Source organism: Sphaeramia orbicularis, chromosome 5, assembly GCF_902148855.1.
Source record: "Sphaeramia orbicularis chromosome 5, fSphaOr1.1, whole genome shotgun sequence".
Classification (NCBI taxonomy): Eukaryota; Metazoa; Chordata; class Actinopteri; order Kurtiformes; family Apogonidae; genus Sphaeramia; species Sphaeramia orbicularis.
In genome coordinates, this window is record NC_043961.1 from 2684302 (window position 1) to 2703859 (window position 19558).

At 38.9% G+C, this 19558-nt stretch overlaps 1 protein-coding gene across 2 annotated transcripts; it reads right to left on the bottom strand.

Annotated features, from left to right (window-relative positions):
- Window positions 1–1239: 1239 nt before the first annotated feature.
- Window positions 1240–18843, bottom strand: cdc42 (cell division cycle 42). Of its 2 annotated transcripts, none has more exons than XM_030134245.1 (6): window positions 18735–18843; window positions 13533–13673; window positions 12874–12946; window positions 12473–12582; window positions 11745–11942; window positions 1240–3041 (listed from the first exon to the last, which is right to left on the bottom strand). In XM_030134245.1, the coding sequence occupies exons 2-6, from the start codon at window positions 13635–13637 to the stop codon at window positions 2952–2954; spliced, it is 576 nt and encodes a 191-aa protein (XP_029990105.1). In that variant the 5' UTR covers window positions 13638–13673; window positions 18735–18843; the 3' UTR covers window positions 1240–2951. The 2 variants fall into 2 exon arrangements, with proteins under 2 accessions (XP_029990105.1, XP_029990106.1); XM_030134246.1 differs by lacking the exon at window positions 1240–3041 and adding an exon at window positions 8518–9278.
- Between the last annotated feature and the right edge of the window lie 715 nt (window positions 18844–19558).

Genomic DNA, 19558 nt, shown 5'->3' on the forward strand with positions numbered 1-19558 from the left:
ATGTCATGTATGCGTTTGAACACAGTTACTCCAGTTTACTGCTGAGGCTCCATTTGTTATAAAAATATCAGCTCCATGATGATGAACGACTCAGCTCATATTTGGACACAGAGCACCTCCTGCTGGTCAAATGCACCATTACATGTTCATCACCTAAAAATATGCTCTGTTACTCAACATCCCAGTCGACTCAAATGCACATTTTAGAAGTTAAAATAGATACAGTCGCGGAAAAAAATTCTTAGACCACCTCTTGTTTTCTTCAGTTCCTTGTTCTTTTTAATGCCTGGTCCAATTAAAGGTCCATCTGTTTGAACAAATATGAGAACAAAAACAGCTCATAGTTGAATTTCAGAGCTGATATCTATCCATTTAACATGTTTTCTTAATAAAAACCAAAATCACTCCAGTTCTTCCATCAGTATCTGTGTCACTGTACTGACAGAAACAGTGCTTTTATTCATTCCATGTTTTCTTTTCTGTCTGTTTTAGTCACATGACACACACAGGAGTTAGGACTGGGTTGCAGAACCATTGTTATGGACGACTTTTGACGGTCTAATACTTTTTTTCAGCAACTTTACGTCTGCGGCGCCGCATTATGTAATAACAGTGCAATATGTAATAGTTTTTCCACGTCATTATGTAATAACGCCGCATTTTGCAAACACATACCACATTTTGTAATAAAATACTTGAACACATTTTGCAATAAACTTTGACGCATTTTGTAATAACTTCCAAAATTTCACTGCACTGGAAATGTTCTTGTCACTAATCCTTAATGCAGCTTTAGTCTCTATGCTTTCCAACACATTCTCTATTATAATGAAAAGTTACATTTGACTTAAGTTTAACAATGAAACATCCTCCCATTTTTTTTTATTATTAATTCTAATTAAGCTGGAATACTTAATGTTGTTCTGCCGGTTTTCATGGTTTTTCCAATTAAGGCATTAATTTCAATGGCTTTTCGACGTTTTTTTTACATAATGCACCAAAATATTACATTTTCTTTAAAAAAAAAAAAAAGTACTACACCTGCATTTTGTAATAATCACTGCAATATGTAAGAAGTTATAACAAAATGCGTTCAAGAATTTTATTACAAATGTGATGAAAAATTACATTACATACTGCACTGTTATTACATAATGAGGCGCAACAGACGTCCCAAACATTTCTTCGGTGTGCGTTTGATCCACAGATGATCTAAAAAGAACGGGCAAGGAAAGGTAGTAAAGGCAATTAAGGTATAAGTTTAATATTTTTGAAAAGAATGCATATACAAAGAACAAAGACCTTAGACAAAGCATTTGGTTTTGCACCAAAAACAACAACAGGTTATAATAATTATATTGACTTGGGCTGGATGTCAACCCAACTCAAAGCCACCAGTAAAGAAAAACAAGAACCAACTGATCACAAATAATCTTAACCAAACAGTCTCTCTGCCATTGGAGGTTTTTTATTTGCCTAAACCAATCAGAGGTTATCTTGGTATAAACTGGCAGGTAAGAGTTCAGATGAGTTCCGACCCCTAAATGTAAAAGGAGTGAAAGAAACCTTTTTTTTTTTAATATATTTATATATATATATTTATATGTATAAAATAAAAAAAAAAAACAGCACAAACAAAAAAATGAAGAAAAAAAGATTTTGGTAAAAACACTTGGAGCCTACGTCGACATTGTGTGTCAGCTTACATTATAATTACATCTGTTAGACCTATCCTTTAGAACAGAGGCCAGGGCTCGGCGTCGCTCGGCACCGTACCGGCTCGACGGGTACGACGGATCAGACAGCCCTTTGACGCACAGCCATACGAAAAAGGAAGGCACCAAATTCTGACCTGGCACAGAATTCTGGTGGAAATTCATGCTTCGAATCTCGAAACTCTAAAACATGGCTGCCTGCGTTTGCCGGCGCGTGTTCGGTGTCTCTGCTGTACCCGTTCCAGCCGTAAAGGTGACGACGCTGTTCGCTCTAACGGTATTTCCTGCCTTTTTTTTACCCTCCCTTGGTCCCCTGGCGAAGCGTGAACAACACACCGCTTGTTCTGCTAACACTGTTTTAAGTTTCCCTGCATCTAAAAAGGCCAATTCCTGCGGTCCACTAGCAGACCTATTATTACTGGATGCCTTTAGCTCTTCAAGTGACGACCACGCTCCAAGTCCGCTCTGAACGGTCGACACCGCCGCCATGGCTGGACTTCAACCTGAACTACCTTTTACGGTCCTTCTTGCGGTCTCTTTAGTGGTTCTGTCTACCTGGAGCGTGGGATAAATATCTCAGACTTGTGTGTTTGAGGGAATAAACGGGGAGGGGGTGTTGGCAAACAAAAACAAAACACTACTCTGTTAGCATGTCTTCTGCTAGCGCTGAGAAAAGAATGTAGGGATTGAGTGTGCTCGTCAACGGAGGGGGGCGGGGGGGGGAGCAGGGGGGTCAGGACCAGCAGCGTGAGCAGCTGTCAATCAGGCAGCTGGGAGTGGCTGAGGCGGGGCTTGTCTCCGTGATTGGCTGAGAACGACTGAACGGCCGGGCGTCTAAAGGCCACAACACTAACTGGACTGATCCGAAAGCTCGACGTGTTGTTTTGTACTTCTACTTGTGTGTGTGTGTAAAGCTGGGTTTGCGGGACCCCCGCCCGGACCCCCCCTCCAGCAGCCTGTCGTCCGGTTCAGGTTCTGTCCCAAACTCAGAATTAGGAAATCAGGGATGAAGCTTCGTATTATTGCAGAGAATTAATCTAAAACTCAGTCGGCTGTCGAGGACTTAGTTGTCAACCAGCCTTAGCAGAGCGAGGGAAGAGGGGGTTTGCTGGGGGGGGGGGGGGGAGCGAGACGGGGACGGGGGTCAGGGAAGGGAGCGTATGTGTGTGTGTTTAAGATGGGTGTGTGTGTTATGCGTGTGTGTACATGTGTGCACTTTAAAAAGGTGGGAGCCTCTCATAGCAGCACACACTTGCGTTTCTTCTTGGGCTCTGGGGGCTCCAATGCAGCCAATATCGCCTCATCAAACACATTCTTTAGGCCTTTCTGTGGACACAAACACACAAACACACAGGCTCAATGCAAGGGGAAAACACAAAGGTAGAAAAAGGTCCAAAAATAATGACGCAGAGGGGGCAACACAACTGCAGCCTGGGCGGAGAAACGAGAAGACAGTGAGGATTATTGAAGAACCCGTGTGTCCTTCGTTCTTTTCATATTCGATTTAGAATCCACGATCGGAAAACTAAAAAATGACTCATTTTATTATTCATGTACAAATCAAAACACAAGTTGTTTTTCATTCTTTCTATTGTAGGCACAAATTAAAAATTGGAAATAAGCAAATGGACCAAATGTGGGGTTTCATGTCGACATTTCTGAGATCTGATTTGGTTTGACCTGGAGGTTCCTGACTTGTACATGTGTAGGGCTGTTAGAAAATATCAGTTCTGCAATATATCGCGATATTTCATTTCACAATACTGTATCGATATTAAAAAGTACTGTATGGCTATTTTTAGGTATTTATTCAAATGCAGATATGGCAGAGGTTCATTTTTTGTTTTTCTTTATTGTTTATATCTTATTTGTTAGAATTTAACACTTTTATTAAATGATGTTTATTTGAATCATCCTAAAAGCACTTTTTTCTGTCTGAGAGGCAGATGGGAGTTCCTTTGTTGGGATTGAACTCAAATACTGTTCTGATGTTAGCTGTGAACTAATAGAATATGAACATTTGAACAGGATCTGAAACTGTGATGTCTGTAAAACAGAATTTCAGTTTGAACACAGGAACATTTTATGAACATTAGATCCTGTTCTGATCAAATAAAAATATGTTTAGTATTTGTGCAGATTTCTGGTGTAATTCAATTCTTCCAGGAAATAATCATTAAAAAAACCAAAAGAAACAAACAAAAAATTGCCTTTTTAACAGTATCACGATATATCATATTGTGATCCTAGTACTGCGATTTGTATCATGTCACCAGATTCTTGCCGATACACAGCCCTATTCGTGTGTTGTTCTGGAAAATCGTGGGTTTGCTGGTACTCTGTCTAATGCATTCTGCGCTAATGGAGAATTTCATGTTATTCAGAGGCAGCAAATACGTTACTCTGAAGGAGGACGACATGACAACTGAAAAAATGGTCAGGATCTTCCAGGTATTGTTGTTTTGTCTGATACAGAGCGTCCATGGTAGATCTAAGGAGAAGACACTTCACGTAACACATGAAGAAGTCAGTAACTTCTGGTCAGATCAAATCAGATATCAAAACATCAACATGAAACACCACATTTGGTCTGTTTTCTTTTTTGCAATTTTTAATTTGTGTGTACAATCGAAAGAATAAAAAAACTCATTTTTTGATTTGTACATGAATAATGAAATAATGAGTCATTTTTTCGTTTTCCAATTGTGGATTCTCAATCGAATATGAAAAGAACGAATGACAAGGATTTTAAAGGTTCAGTACGTATCATTCACACATGCTCGCGTGAAGTTTGTGTCGGAGTCTGTTTCGTGCTCAGAGCCAGTTGCTGGTTAATGTTAGACGTCGCAATCTCCAAGATAATGCCTGACAACTGATCGGATTGGCGGATAAATTCTCACAGATCCAGTGGCTGATTTCAGACTTTGAAACTATTAAAAAAAAACCCACATATGATCACCTGGTTCCAGATTTATTTACAGCATTGATTTAATAATGTAGGTATTTCTTACTGTCATGTCGATGTTCAGGTCAACATTTTTCTTATTTCGTGATAAAAATAAAGAGTTGAATGTTTCCAGTGTTTATTTCAGCAGCTTGGTAAGCAGGTTGGTAAACTTCTAGTAGGCACTATTATAATATTAGAACGTAAAACTCCACTATTAGTTGACCTTTAGTGTCTCAAACACTAGTTTTACACAGCATTTTGCATGTTTGTATTTTATAAAAGGTTCTGAACAGTGTCTATACTTAATGTTAGCCTCATAATATAGTTGCCAAAGTCATATTTTTGGCTAAATTGTGATATCTGTACAAAATTAAGTTGCAAAGTTATGCAGATATCACAATTTTGCCCAAAAATATGACTTGGGCAATTATGCTATGAGTCTAATGGTAAGTATAGACACTGTTCAGAACCCTTTATAAATACAAACATTTAAAACGGAAACTGTAGTCTGAACTGAGATGGCATGGTTTAGAGTTTAAGCAATCACAGCTCATCTGAACTGACTTCAATTCTAACGTTTATCTATAAAAGCTTCACTCACAACATTGTTCATTTACATACGGTTTAAAAGAGGAGATATTTTGCATGTACTTTGTAATTAAGTCACGTATGATGTGAACTTGGAGAGAAAATAACGTGTAGTCTAACGTGAAACTAAGCAGGAGTTTATGATCCTACAACTGGCTCGACTGACATGCAGATTATAACTGACAACGTATCATGTCAACCATACAGCTTCATGCCACCTCCGTACTTCAAAGCATGTCTTGTGCTCCTCAACAGCAGCAACAGTGTACAACACAAACTGTGATCTAAAGCTACGTTTAGACGGCAATGACCTGAACCGGAAAACGCATAAGTGGTGTTGCATTCTCACTTTTAATTCCGCGTTTAGATGTGTGTTTTGGGGGGAAAATCTGCATGCCGACAGACACGGAAAACTGAAATTTCCTATTTATCAATGTAGTACGCATGCTAGGTGGCACCACCAAAATTAAGCACCTGCATAAAACGGTTCTACTTCTCTTCCTGTTCTCTCCTAGTGCAAAATACAATCACAAAACAGGAAACAGAACATCGTCCTTCTCTGCTCTCTACTACTATATAAAGATCTGTGACAATTGCTGAAACGACTCTTGGATGTAAATTAGAGGGGCTAGGGCAACTTGAAAGAAATAATCCGACATGTTTTCCTGTACCGGTGCATGTAAATTCTACGTGACGAGAAAATGCAGTTTTGCGTTTTCAGCCCTTTAGACCTGGGGTGTCAAACTCCGGTCCTCGAGGGTCAGTATCTTGCATGTTTTAGATATCTCCCTCTTCCAGCACACATGGTTCAATTGATGATCAGCTCATTATCATGCTCTGCAAAAGCCTGATAATGATGCAATGGCTTACAGGTGTGATGGAAGAGGGAACTATCTAAAACATGCAGGATACAAGTTTGACACCCCTGCTTTAGATACTAACGCGAGAGTGGAGCATTTTTAAGATTTCCACTCTGGAGGGCGGTTTCACTTTTTTTGCCTTTTCAACCCCCAAAAACGCTGTTGACGTCTAAACAAAAGGCACATCTGATAAAAGATTTTGCTGTTTTCAGAGCATTGTTGTGTAAACTGGGCCTTAGAAACTGAGTCAGCTGAAAGAAACAACCAGCTCCGGACACCAACCAGACTCCAACGCAAAGTTCACGAAACACACGCGCCTGTGCGAATCATACGTGTTGAAGCTTTGAGGGTTTTTAGTTTCTTAGGGCCGTCCTAAGAAACAGTGAAGTGTTAGTGTGCTGTTGGGGGACAAAAAAAAAGGTGTCAACAACGAAGTGCAAAGTGCAGCCAAGACATAACAGTTCAAATCATAAAAAATTCAAATCCAGAAAGTGGAGGAACAGGAGAGCATAACATCAGAACTCTGTGCACAACAAAAGAAAAACAAAACAAAACAAAAAAAAAAAACGAGCCACACATTTCCGCACATTTCTCATAATCCTTTTACCTTTAAATAAGTAGAACACACAGACAGCATGTTGATGACATATTTGACAACACCCTAATCTCCACAGATTGCGCCTTCGCTCGGCCTCAGATGTGGGTGTTTTTGCCCCAGAGCAGAGCTGCTTACACCATGAGCCCAGTCATGTGAAGTAACCGGAGCTGCAGACGCACAGGGCTGCTCTGTGCACTAAACTGCTTAAGCCCATCAGCATTGCTCAAGGCTGTAAGCTACTGTACTAAATACTTGTGTGAGAAACCACAGGACAAGGAAGAGAGCCAGTAAACAGGGGTTAAATCCATTTCTTTATTCATTTCACACGTCATTTAACACAGTGTTAATTTTTTTTTGTATAAGCAGGATTTGCACCACGGTAAATGGCACATTAGTGTCATGTAGAGAGGAAAAAAAAAAAAAAAAAAAAACCTGGCCCACAAAAGGATTTTGGTCAAAGAATTACAAATGGAAAAAACAGAAGTATACTCCCACAACAAAGTAGACTGTGGACAGAAGACAGTACCATGGTACTAGGGATGGGCCACAAGTTACAAATATTGGAATGATCGTTAAAGGGGAAAAAAAAGAAAAAAAAAGAAAAAAAAAAAAAAGACTAGTTTATTCGCTTATCACACTGAATAACACATTTCCTTTGCTCAGGGGAAGCAGCAGTGCTTGTTAAAAGGGGTTGTCAGACTCACTGGGACAGGTCCTGGTGGTCCTGTGTCTGTCATTCAGGGTATACATGACAACATGCTGCATACATGATCCACGACTGGGTTCACTGGCCAGTCGCAACCAACTTAGTTAATGCTCTTTAACGGTCTACCTTAATGCAAAAGTAGTGTGCAGCAATTTATACTGGTTTTGAGCTTGTTTTTTTAAGAGAGAGACAGAAATGCTTCCAGCAAATGTAAAGCAGAAGATGAACCTTTGAATCTCACAGGTGAAGTTTAGTCTTGTTTTGTGTAGGGATGTAACAATTAGAGATTTTTGTTCTACGATTATCATCAGAGAATTAATCTCAGTTTCAAGACTACTACTGAAACTTAACGTGCGTTACTAATTCCTCTACATCTCCCGCTGTTGTGAAGCATCAGATTATTTTATATCATTTGCCTTGTGATCAAACAGAGCATGTTTACTGCATCAATTCACCAGTTCACCCTCCTGAAGCTTGTATGACAGTCTGAGCTGGAGAAGAACGGCCTTACTGTACGAAAGCTACGCAGCCAAAAGGGTGTGAATGGGGTTGCACAGTGGTAGCCTAAATGGAAGATGCATACATGACGTTTGCGAATGCAAACTCTATGGAAACAAAAGTGAGCCCGCATCAAAAATATATTTACAGTTTAGACAATTCTGAAACACATTTTTCTGAATTGTTTGAATTTCTGAACGAGAAGCTTGTTCCGTCTCTGTCATTTTCACTGGTGGAATGTTGAATGTAGTGCTTCTGTAGCGTTGCTTTCGTTCCATGCAAGAAGCGCATATTGGTGTGTCTTTGGTTCTGCTATTAATCTACTGTACTTTGTGATGGTTTTTGGCAGCGCTGATGATTAATTAACCGTGACGTTTAAAATCCCGATTAATCGTAACACCATGACATCGTTATAACCCTAGTTTCGTATTTTCACTGTCACACAAGCTGCAGACGGTCGATGCCCAGTGTCCACATAGTCTACCTGCTCTAAAACAGCATGTTAGCCAGCAGCCACAAAATCTATACTGTATAACTGCAATCTCATCTGACAAAATACTGGAAAAATAGTCAACTACTACCTAATAATTGTTGAACGACATTCATCTTGAAATGCCCATCCCTCTGTGGTATCAAACAAGTAAACAGTCATCTTGTATGAATGTTAGGAAATGGCCAAACACTCTGTATATAACTTAACAGTCCTATATGTAACCACACGTTAGCAGTAGCACACCGAAGTACATGAGCAGAGCATTGGAAATTCAACTGTTCAGTTGTACAAGGAATCTCAGGGGAGCCACCGCCTTAGTTTTAGTCCAAACCATCCCCACTGGAACAACTACAGAAGGACAGATGGGAAGGACTGCGTGAAGTAACTGCAGAAAACAATGGCAACATCCCAAATTACATCCTACATCCTCTGTGGACTGCTGTTCTACTGCTGGCCACTGGCCAACAGGTATGAAAACCAGGAATAATGCTGAAGTTGACACCACGCTGAGGTAAGTAACTCCAGAAGAAGCATACATAACCAACAAACCGAATATTAAAAGTAAAGATCATTACAGTGCGGTTTTTATCATGTCCTCTCCATACAAAGCAGAGGTTTAACTAGCAGCTCGCTGATGTTATTGTTACAATTTTGATGACTTAAGTTGAGATCAGTCTGGATTTCAGTCACAGCACATGTAAAGAGTTGAAGGAAGTGGATTTTGGTGAAGCAAACAAATGCAGAGAATGTTAGTAATCACAAGAGAAGACATGAGGTCAGTCTTTAAAATATACAGCATTTCCTCTGTCTTTGCGTCTCAGGAGGCTCTAGGGCAGCTAGGATAGCTTCATCAAATACATTCTTCAGCCCTCGCTACAAATGACAAGAGAGGGAAGAGAAATACAGCACAATTAGCAAAAACACAGAAAGAGACAGAGGAGGCAGAGGGGTATGCAGAACGGGGAGGACAGACTTGTGGGAAATTCAGAAAAGACAAGGTGCAACGAACGGTGGTGATAAAGAAACGTGTTCGACCGCAAAGACAGAAAGCAGCTGGAGAAATGTGGGGTGTGGACCGAGATCCCAGCAGGAAACAGGAAATGACATCAGCAGCTATGCAACAGCCCTGCCAGGGAGAAATGGGGGAGCAGGAAGGAAGAAGCAGAGCGGGGAGGGAAGGGGGGGTTGCACCTTAGCTCCATCAACACTATTGTTCTCTCAGCGAGTGAGGCCCAAAACATCTGTTCATGTTCCACTCGTGTTCCTTCTGCTTTTCATCTTCCTCACTAAGTTTCTACCACAACTTCTGAGCACTTAATCAGAAGAGTAAGTGACTTATTAGAGGAGTAATTCAATTACCAGTAGCACAATCCAACATTTGATCAGTAAATCCATTTCCAATCTGCCACAAATCCCAAGTTTTCAATCTTCATTCAAGGAAATCTAGTAATCTAATCATATCATTTATTGGCTCAAATAAACGCTGAACGTTACAACTGAAGAAAAATGATGACTGCATATGATCACAACATTTATATCTCAACCTCAGCAACGTTTTACTGGATGTTATTCTCTGTGTCTCCTGTTTCCTGCCATTTCCCCTGTATCATTGTCTAAAAATGGCAAAAATTGGCCCAGAATAGTAAAACGGAAACAAGGACTGGACATTAAAGTGAACAGGCTAAAAGTTGGTTCAAACAAAAAATTCCTCAGCTGCTACGTGCAAATGCTTTAAAGTTACATTGCAGGACAAGCCACGGCTTGCACCTTCTCAAAATGCGAGTGTTTCAAGAGTTGTCTTTCTTTTAACAGGTTTCTAATGATAGTTAGAGGAAGTGAAAACATTCTCCATCAAACAGCAGACTTTGTTTATTTCCACTGCTGCCATTTATGAATGAAATACTGCATGAATGAACAGCTGTAGTTTCTGTTCAACTGCTGTGGAACATTATATGGGTGGAACTCCAATTCATCTGCAGATACTTTTACTTATTCTGCAGGACACACTACTAGTAATTATCTGTAAAAACATAGCACTAGCCTTATATATACACTCATGGCACAAAATAAAGAGATTATTACATATTTATCTCAAATAGTGAGCAGTGACACAGTCTATTTAACTTTTGTTGCCTTCTGACTAGGGCTGCACGATTCTGGCAAAAATGTGAATCACAATTTTTTTTTGCTTAGAATTGAGATCATGATTCTCTGGCACAATTTTTTTCACAAAATGTTTATTGCACCACTGTCAAGGAAAATGCGTTCTTTTACCACTGATTCACATCTTTCATATCACTCCACAAGTAGTCCGGTCACTTATGGTCTTGGTTGTTAAGCGACATCAGCTGATCTGTGGAAGTTTGCAGCGCAAAGAAACTGACCAGCTGGCACAATGGAATTATTTTAATCTAAAATTTTTGGAGAGGGTGAGACTTTCGATTCTTGGTTAAAGGCCGAGTTATCCTCACTGGCAAAGAAAAGAAAAGGAGAAGAAAAATAGCGCAGAAGTCAGAGAAGTGAAAGTGAAAAGACACTTGGATCTGGACGACAGAAAAGAAGACCGACATGAGATTAACACGAATACGACATGAATGAATGCGAACCTTTATTGGGCAAAAGTTTGGGTGGGTGACACTTGCCACTACCACTGGGGTTTTCATCCATTTCACTCTCTTTACCGCAGACGTTCCTCTGCTGTAATTCACTCCTTCCTCACAGCAGCAGGCTCATGTCTTGTAAAGACACTTTACCATTGGTTGAGGGAGGAGGCAGCGGCGGTTCTGCGTTTGTGGGCATTTGTTTGTAACGCAGCCCGTGTAATAAAACGCTTAAGAATCATCCGTGTTTAGAAATGAGATTGCGTACATGTGAATCAAGATCACGATCTTTTAACGATTAATCGTGCAGCCCTACTCCTGACTCCACATAACTATTTAACAGCTACACCTAAGAGGCTGACGAATTAAAGAGCTCTGAGCTGATTGACCTGCATGCTTCACTTCTGTTTTCTTGATGTGGTATTATCTAGTCACGAGAGGTTAAGCCATGTGAGTGAAAGCAAACGTCCTCAGAAGACACAACTCCAGTTACAGTAGCTACTATATTGTACAGCCTCAAAACTCAGCAGGATTTCAGCCCCGTGAAAACCATCCGATGGTTGCAACGAGGAGCAGACGGTCACAGACACCAAACGGCATGCCAAACAAAGCACATTAACCATGCACAGGCTCAGGTCAAATGCAAACATGTTCCTCTTTCCTCCACTTTCTTAGTTCTTGCAATAAAAGTCACGAATCCCTCATAGTGTAACATACTTATGCATTTCCATTGTGTTACCTGTGTAAGGGCTGAGCACTCCACATATTTCACAGCCTTGAGGTCTCTTGCCAGCTTCTCGGCTGTCTCCGGAGTGATAGGCTTCTGCTTGTTCTTGGCGAGCTTCTCTATAGTGGATGGATCATCCCGTAAGTCAATCTGAGTCCCAACTAGCAGGAAGGGCGTCTTTGGACAGTGATGGGTGATCTCTGGAACCCACTGACAGGGAAAAACTGATCATCACAAGTGTCCAACTTTACGTTTTCTTCATTTACAACTGCTACAAATCTGTATGTTTGTGGAGTTATGCACATAAACAGATATTAAATGGGTACAGAGTGGTTAACTGTAAGATCAATTATGAAATCTTTAATTTAATGAAGAAAAAACAATGACTAGCACTCAGCAGCTAAAGCTCCGAGGGACGCTCATGTCACTGGCACTGACTCAAGTTTTGGACAGAAATGGGGGGAAAAATAAAAATATAATAAGAAAGCTAGTCCTGACAATCTTCATTTATGAAAAATAAAACAATCTAAATGCATATTAAATAAACTCATGCTACAGTTAAAGTTGTGTGGAGAAACGTGCAATTCCTGTTAAACTCCTGCCATCAACTTCCTTTTCAAGTAGAAGTCAAATATATTACATTAAAATGAAAAACTGTGCCACGTAACATCACTGACAGTTGTCTATTAAATTCTATAGGAGAGGATGACTACACATCTTGGCAACAAAGCCAACTGTACCTTTTCTTTGACGTTTTCAAAGGAGGAGGGGGACACAACAGAGAAACAGACGAGGAACACATCTGTCTGAGGATAACTCAGAGGTCGTAACCTGTCGTAATCTTCCTGACCTGGGCAAAACAAAAACCAATAATATGTTTAATGCACAGTGTGTGATAATCAAAACATTAAAAACACTGTACCAAAAAAAAATAAAAAATTTGCAATTACAGTTATTACATTCTACAAAAAATGATGATGCAATGTATGTATTGGATGCAGCAAATAAGGTGGTTCCAACAGTAAAGTAAGAAGGACTTTAAAGGTAATAGCTGATATTCCCACCGACACTAAAAATAAGACGACCTGGACAGTCTCAATGAAAGGAATTACATGTTTAAGTAAGAATCAGAAAAGCATACCTGCTGTATCAAACAAGCCCAGGGTGTAGGGCTCGCCTCCAATCATTACAGTTACAGCATAGTTATCAAACACCTAGAACACACAGACAAACAACAACAATGAGATATTTACTCATCCCATTATAAATGCTGTTTGTATCTGACAAATCCTCAACATTCGGGTGCACAGTGTGGTGAAAAAATACATACTGCAGTTTGAATCTACTTGTTGGTTATTAAAAATGTGCAGATTGGCCACTCAAATTTGTCAAATCAATCAAGCATATATTTATAAGTACAATTTTTAACAATAACAACTAAACAATGAATTATAATTGCAACAAGTTTTTCATGAAATTTCAGTTTGATTAATTATACACCTCTGATATACACATTTGTATATCATTTATACATTTAGATGACCATGGATATAATACTTCACTATCAAATAATTTTAAACATTAAAATATAAACTTCGGGACACGATCCTGCTCAATGAATACATGAAAATAATTTAAAAGAACACATGAAAGAGAAATGAATCCATTTTATGTAAACCTGTAAGTGATTTAATAATACACTCTACAACAAATCTCACACATAACCCGCCACTAAGAATATATATAAAAACACATTTTGACTTTTAGACTTTTCAAACTTGGCCATATTAATATGCTTACCGTTGGTACATATTCAGAGGGGAACTTGTTTGTGGTGTAAGAGATGAGCAGGCAGGTTTTACCCACAGCACCGTCCCCGACAACAACACACTTGATGGTCTGCATAGCTGTGTTTTACAGTCTTTGCTACTCATTCAAGATCTGAAACAGAAAAGCAAAAAGTGTATATACTTTAGAATTTCTGTTAGTGTACTGCTTGTTTGAGCTGGAGACACTATTAAGAAAAGGTCCGAGTGCCTGTGGAACGCTCATGGTTGAGTATGCACCTCAGTTTTTGAATCATGGCTTGGTGTGGTTTCAGTACAACAGCAAAAAGAGAAAAACAAATATGTCCTATAACAAACAGTAAAGACTCAAGTGTTACATAATAGTAGAGAACAACATAAAGTTTTTTTTAATTAAAAGATATTAAAAATGCAATCATAGTTTTTAAAGGAGTGATATCTTGCTTTTTTAAATGGAATTATGCATTTTCAAACATTTCCCTGTGGTCTCCATAAACTGTAAATGCTCTGTTTGGGTCTGAATTCTTCATTCATTCAACTCCACAGGTCCATCCTCAACCCTATTTCTGAGTAATGACACCAGAAAGGTGGTTTGGAGCGCTGGCCCTTTAAATGCAAATGAGACACTTCAAGCCCCGCCACTCCATGTTGTTGGCTGTGCTGCTCTGTCCCGTTCAACCAACAACTGAACATTTTAGGTAATCGCTCCAAGTTTGGACATATTTTCAGTCTGGACTACAACCGCTGCTGCTGACAAACAATTATGAAATGTTTCGTCATAAGTCTTGACCTTACATGTGCGAATGTTGTGACGTAATTATAGTAGTTATAGACGTAACAAATTAAGCAGGAATTAAAACGGGCTGTAGAAATCCACTCGATTTTTGCCAAAGTGAATATAAAGATAGCTTTGCAGCATCTGGAGGATTTAAATTCAAACTTTATGAACTATTAGGGTCCAAATACACAAATAAATGAACCACGGACAAATAAAACTAAATACGCAGATGAAAAAAAAGTGATACAACACTGAAAACACCTGTGTGTCATTCAAAGTATCTTCATCAATACATAAAACCGCTTACAGCATGAGTAACTTGCCCTATTGCATTTAACATTTTGCAACGGCAGTACAGCCTGAGATTAAACACAGATTAGTTTTGTCAATATGAAAAAGGTGCAGGCATAACAGTTCAATTTTAGTAATGAAGCCCAAAAACAAATTTCCTTCTCGCCTGTATATGATTATTTACAAAAAAAAACAACCAGTGAAACCCTCTGAACCATTACTGTAAAACAGCACTGATCTAAATCTGGAAATAGATGTGACCCAGACGCTGTTCAGGTGTCACTTTCTGCATCACCAGTGACTGAGTATGACCTCCATGAGAAACTGAGTAAACCTGCTGCTGAAGACCTGCTGGGGGATAAATGACACTGTAGGTACAGTATGTCCTTTACATTGAGGGACTGGATTCTATGGCTGTGATACAAAAGAATGGGTGTGCGTTGAGTGGACACAGTATTAAGCTTGAATAGTTTATACTGTTTGGAATTTGACTAAATATAGTCTTGGAATCTGTGGAAGAAAGAACGCTCTCCTTGTAGCATGAGGACAATGGTATTTAATTAATTTATGTGTAAGGTCAAATGAAAAGCAATTTTTAAGCTGATGCTGACTGTGTGTGTGTTGGGGTTGTCACTGTATAAGGCATGAAACAAAAGACGCCAATGGTCCCCCTATTACACAACAGGAGCCACGTCACCTCAACAGATATACATTACCTCTCTCACCTGTGTGGTGGCTTTTACAGCCTCTGACAACCAAAACAAGGTACTGCTCTGACTTAGTGTAAACATCATGTTACAGTGATTTGTGGCAACGCCTCAATCTTTTATGAAGACTTTTTTTTTCTTCACAAAATCCAAACAATTTGAGAGATGACTTGAGCAAGCAGGTGAAAACAGGTTGGAATAATCTTCCAGACTAATAAAACAGTAACAGTATTTGTCCATTTTTCTTTGTTTCTTGGTGTTGAGGAATCTATTCTCTTTCATATTCATATTCTTCTTATTACTATTATATCAGAATGGAAATAAGTATACATAACTATATCAAATGTGCACATGTAGCTCAGATTGAGGCACAGGTTAAATATCCTACAACCATGACATAAAAGAGTGATACTTTGCTTTTTTTAAATGGACTTATGCATTTTAAAACATTTCCCTGTGCTCTACATAAACTGTAAATGCTCTGCTTGGGTCTGAATTCTTCATTAATTCAACTCCACATGCCCATCTTCAGCCATATTTCTGAGTAATGACACAAGAAAGGTCATTTTGAGTGCTGGCCCTTTAAATGCACATGACCCCACCCCCTTCAGGTTGTTGACTGTGCTGTTTGTCCTGTTTAGCCACTTGAGTTTGTTTAGAAAACCAACAACTGAACATTTGAGGTAACTTGCTCGAAGTTTGGACATATTTTTAGTTTTTACTACAACCGTTGCTACTGACAAACGATGTCGTACTCGGAGAAATGTTCGTCAGAAGTCTTGACCTTATATGTGCAAATGTTGTGATGTAACTAGTTATAAAACGTAACAAATTAAGAAGGAATTCAAACAGGTTGTAGAAATCCACTGGATTTTTGCCTAAATGAATATAAAGATAGCTTTGCAGCACCTGGAGGGTTCACATTCAAACTTTTTGAACTATTAGGGTCCAAATTCACAAATAAATGAACCAAAGACTAAGAAAGGTGGATTTAGCAAAATATGACCCCTTTAACACCTGTTCTTAGAAAAACTGGAGAAAAAAGTCAGCCAGGCTTAAAAATCGGATGTGAAATGTTAATACCTTGCTACTTGACAAAACCAATAATCTATGCCACAGATTAGCGAATACAAATGCCTCCTACAAACAAACTGTCCTATTTTGTTTTCATATGGGAATGACAACCATGAGAAGCAACATTGTGAAAGGGATCATCACTGGATTTAAATCAAGACTCTTTTTTAATCATTTAAGTTTGTTTTTAAAATTCATGTAGGAATGTTACATATGGTAAAAATATACAATGTATGATAATGTTTATTATTATGATGACCTATGACTTGGGAGTACATAAACAATCTAACTTTGCATTCCTTACCAAACTGAAACAAGCTGATCTAAGAGTAGCTGATGGCTAGCTGGAGTTCCATTTAATTAGTAAAATGTCTGAATGCTTCATGTAAAGGCATGATGCGTAAGAAAAAAGTTCACACATCAGTCCAAAGCAATCTTAACAACCACAACCATGATAATAAATAAATCCCTTTAAAAGAGTCCAGCGAGACTCTGGATCTTGTTCCTGGTTGTGGAATGTCATGCGTGGTTGTGTGCTGTAATTAAGATTGTTGTGCTAAGTAGGAAAATGGTGTCCAGTGCTACTGCACAGTCGTGGCTCTACATAATGTGTACAATGCTGTTTTTCTGTTTACACATCTCCCATTTTTGTTAACTGTTCCCATCATCTTAACTGTGGTAACATAATCATTTGGACCTTTCTACAGTTTGATTAAACAGTTGCCACATGCCTGTCATCCTTACAAAATAAGAAAACTACAGAAAAGACTAGACCTGCTGTAAGATAGAGGTATGCAGTTGTAAACTTTTAGCATTTACTTTTAAAATAATACAAAAAAAGTGTAGGAAGTGTACAGGGGTTGTGTCTTTTCATCAAAGACGTGATTGGGGACAATCATAAGTCAAGCTGCAGAAGCTAAACACTGCAGCAACTTCACAGCCATGGGCCACAGAGGGTGGATGCAGCTGCAGTAATGCTGCCAGACATAATCCACGCATTTGTGTTTGTAGGACAGCAAGCACTCCCAGGGCAGACCAGCTTAGAGGGCAGGAATGAAAACAGCAGAGATTCTGTTCGACGCTGACAATTTGCCCAATATTCTACCCCTCGTGCTGCTGATGTTCCCTGTTGTGGGACTAATAAAGGATTATCTGAGCTTTATAGCGTGAGATAATATCAAATTATGATCTATTATCAGTATAAGTATATCTAATAAGAAACTTTACAGCATGTCCTCTAGGTCTTGGCTATATGTAGCTATAAAATGCAAAATTTTAACAACCCTAATAACCTCTTTATCATCAATGTACGCCCACAACTAAACGCCTAATCATCGGCATTGCTTAGAAAACATTAGCAACACTTCCCCAATTAGTCACAAGTTTAGCAACACCTTTCCTTCAAGATCAACTCTATGAGTAATGTACTAAGGGTTGAGAATGACAGGGACATTGAGTCCCTGACGTCTGGACATTAAAAAAAGAAGAAAAATACCAAGACCTAAAGTCAAAGAAATCACAAACTGAAACATTCCTTGATATTCGCAACCTGTCAAAGACAAACCAACAACTTGGTACAATGTTTAAATGTGTCATCACTGCTGGTGTAATGAAAATAAATTGAAATTACGTATAACTAGCTATATTTCCTAAAAACGTATGTTCTACTCTGGTATTAGATGGTAGATGTTTTCAATCTGCGGTTAGCTTCAATGCATTAGCCCTAGCTGATCTATTTGGTTCAATTCTCCGGCCTCAGTCTGGCCTAATTTCCTGCCGGCAGTTTAAGCCAACAATAAACACAGTACCGACCGTTCTCACCACCAAGTGACTACATTCAACATCTATGTTAACGTTCAAATAATACAATCATATACCTGAACGATACTTACAGAAATAAATAATTATTCGTTGGCTTTCATTACACCTTTTAATCGTCTTCTTAACTAGCTAACCGCTAGCTAGTAAGTAGTTTAATCTTATGCTCCTTGCTGGTTTGACCCAAGACTGGGACATATCAGATATCAAAAACGATAAAATCAATAACAACTTAACAATGAAATGGGATGGATACACAACCCCAGCAGGTTTATTTACAGGGCACACTACTGTTAGACAGTCTGTCTGGCTGCTTTGCTAACGTTAGCTAATGTCCTACCCAATTAGCTTGCTAGCTAAACCAGTTGAACTACCCGGAGCGGATGCTGCTACTGAATTAGAAGTCAAAATTCACAACTACAAAGCATGTACCACAGATATAAAGAACAAGTGATGGTGACAATGACCGAGCTAAAACTAAACACAAATACAAGGCAATAAATGTAAATAAAAGAGATTTTTTCCGTACCGTATCCTCTATTTGTGTCTCTGCGCCGGGCGTTGGCAGCTCCGCGCTAGGGGCTTCCCAGTCCACACAACAGGGACACGTCGCGTCGAGCAGAGTACGACGTAATTACGTTAATCAGTTCCTCTGTAACGGAGCTCACTTCATTCAAGTAATTTAGTGTTCAACTTTTGAGTTTTTGGCAGTCAAGATATCTAAAAACACTCTTACAAATGGTTATTTCTGCTCTACCTCTGTACTGATAAAGACACTGCATTATATATAAACGTAAATACTTGAGTACAATAATGTTTACAGCAGGTCCTTCTACACAAACCTGCTGAATCAGGTGCTTCACAGCCTGACCTGCAGACTTAGATAAACAGTTTCTCATTTTCTAAACAAAACTTCAACATACACTGCATAGAACAAATTAAGTTTCCATACTATAAAAATGAATCCCATTGTTTTTTTTTTCATGCATGTGATCAATAATGAACCATTCAATATGTGAAAACAAGTTCTGCACTTGATTTAACTGAAAAATGTTCAATATTCAACTATCTGATTGGATTCACACCATGTACAATATACCCAACGATCAGTCCCAACTCTTCTCTATACTTGTTAAACACAACTGTAAATACCACAATATATGAAAAGGTTCCTACATGAAACACAAATAAACTAATCGTCAATACAAGTGTTGAGTTTGTCATGTTGTATGAAGAACTGGGAGTTTGACCTACATAAGAATGTTGCAGTAGTATAGTTGTACCACTAGATGGCAGTGCAGGAAAATGACCTACATACTCGACTGCACACAGGGTTGCAATATAGAAGAATAA

Coding starts and splice junctions, on each gene's coding strand:
- cdc42 (XM_030134245.1), bottom strand. CDS start 13,637: ATGCAGACCATCAAGTGTGTTGTTGTCGGGGACGGTGCTGTGGGTAAA. Junction 11,943..12,472: donor TTGAAAACGTCAAAGAAAAG/GTACAGTTGGCT, acceptor TTTCCCTGTCAG/TGGGTTCCAGAGATCACCCA. Junction 3,042..11,744: donor AGTGCTCAGCCCTTACACAG/GTAACACAATGG, acceptor TTGTGTCCACAG/AAAGGCCTAAAGAATGTGTT.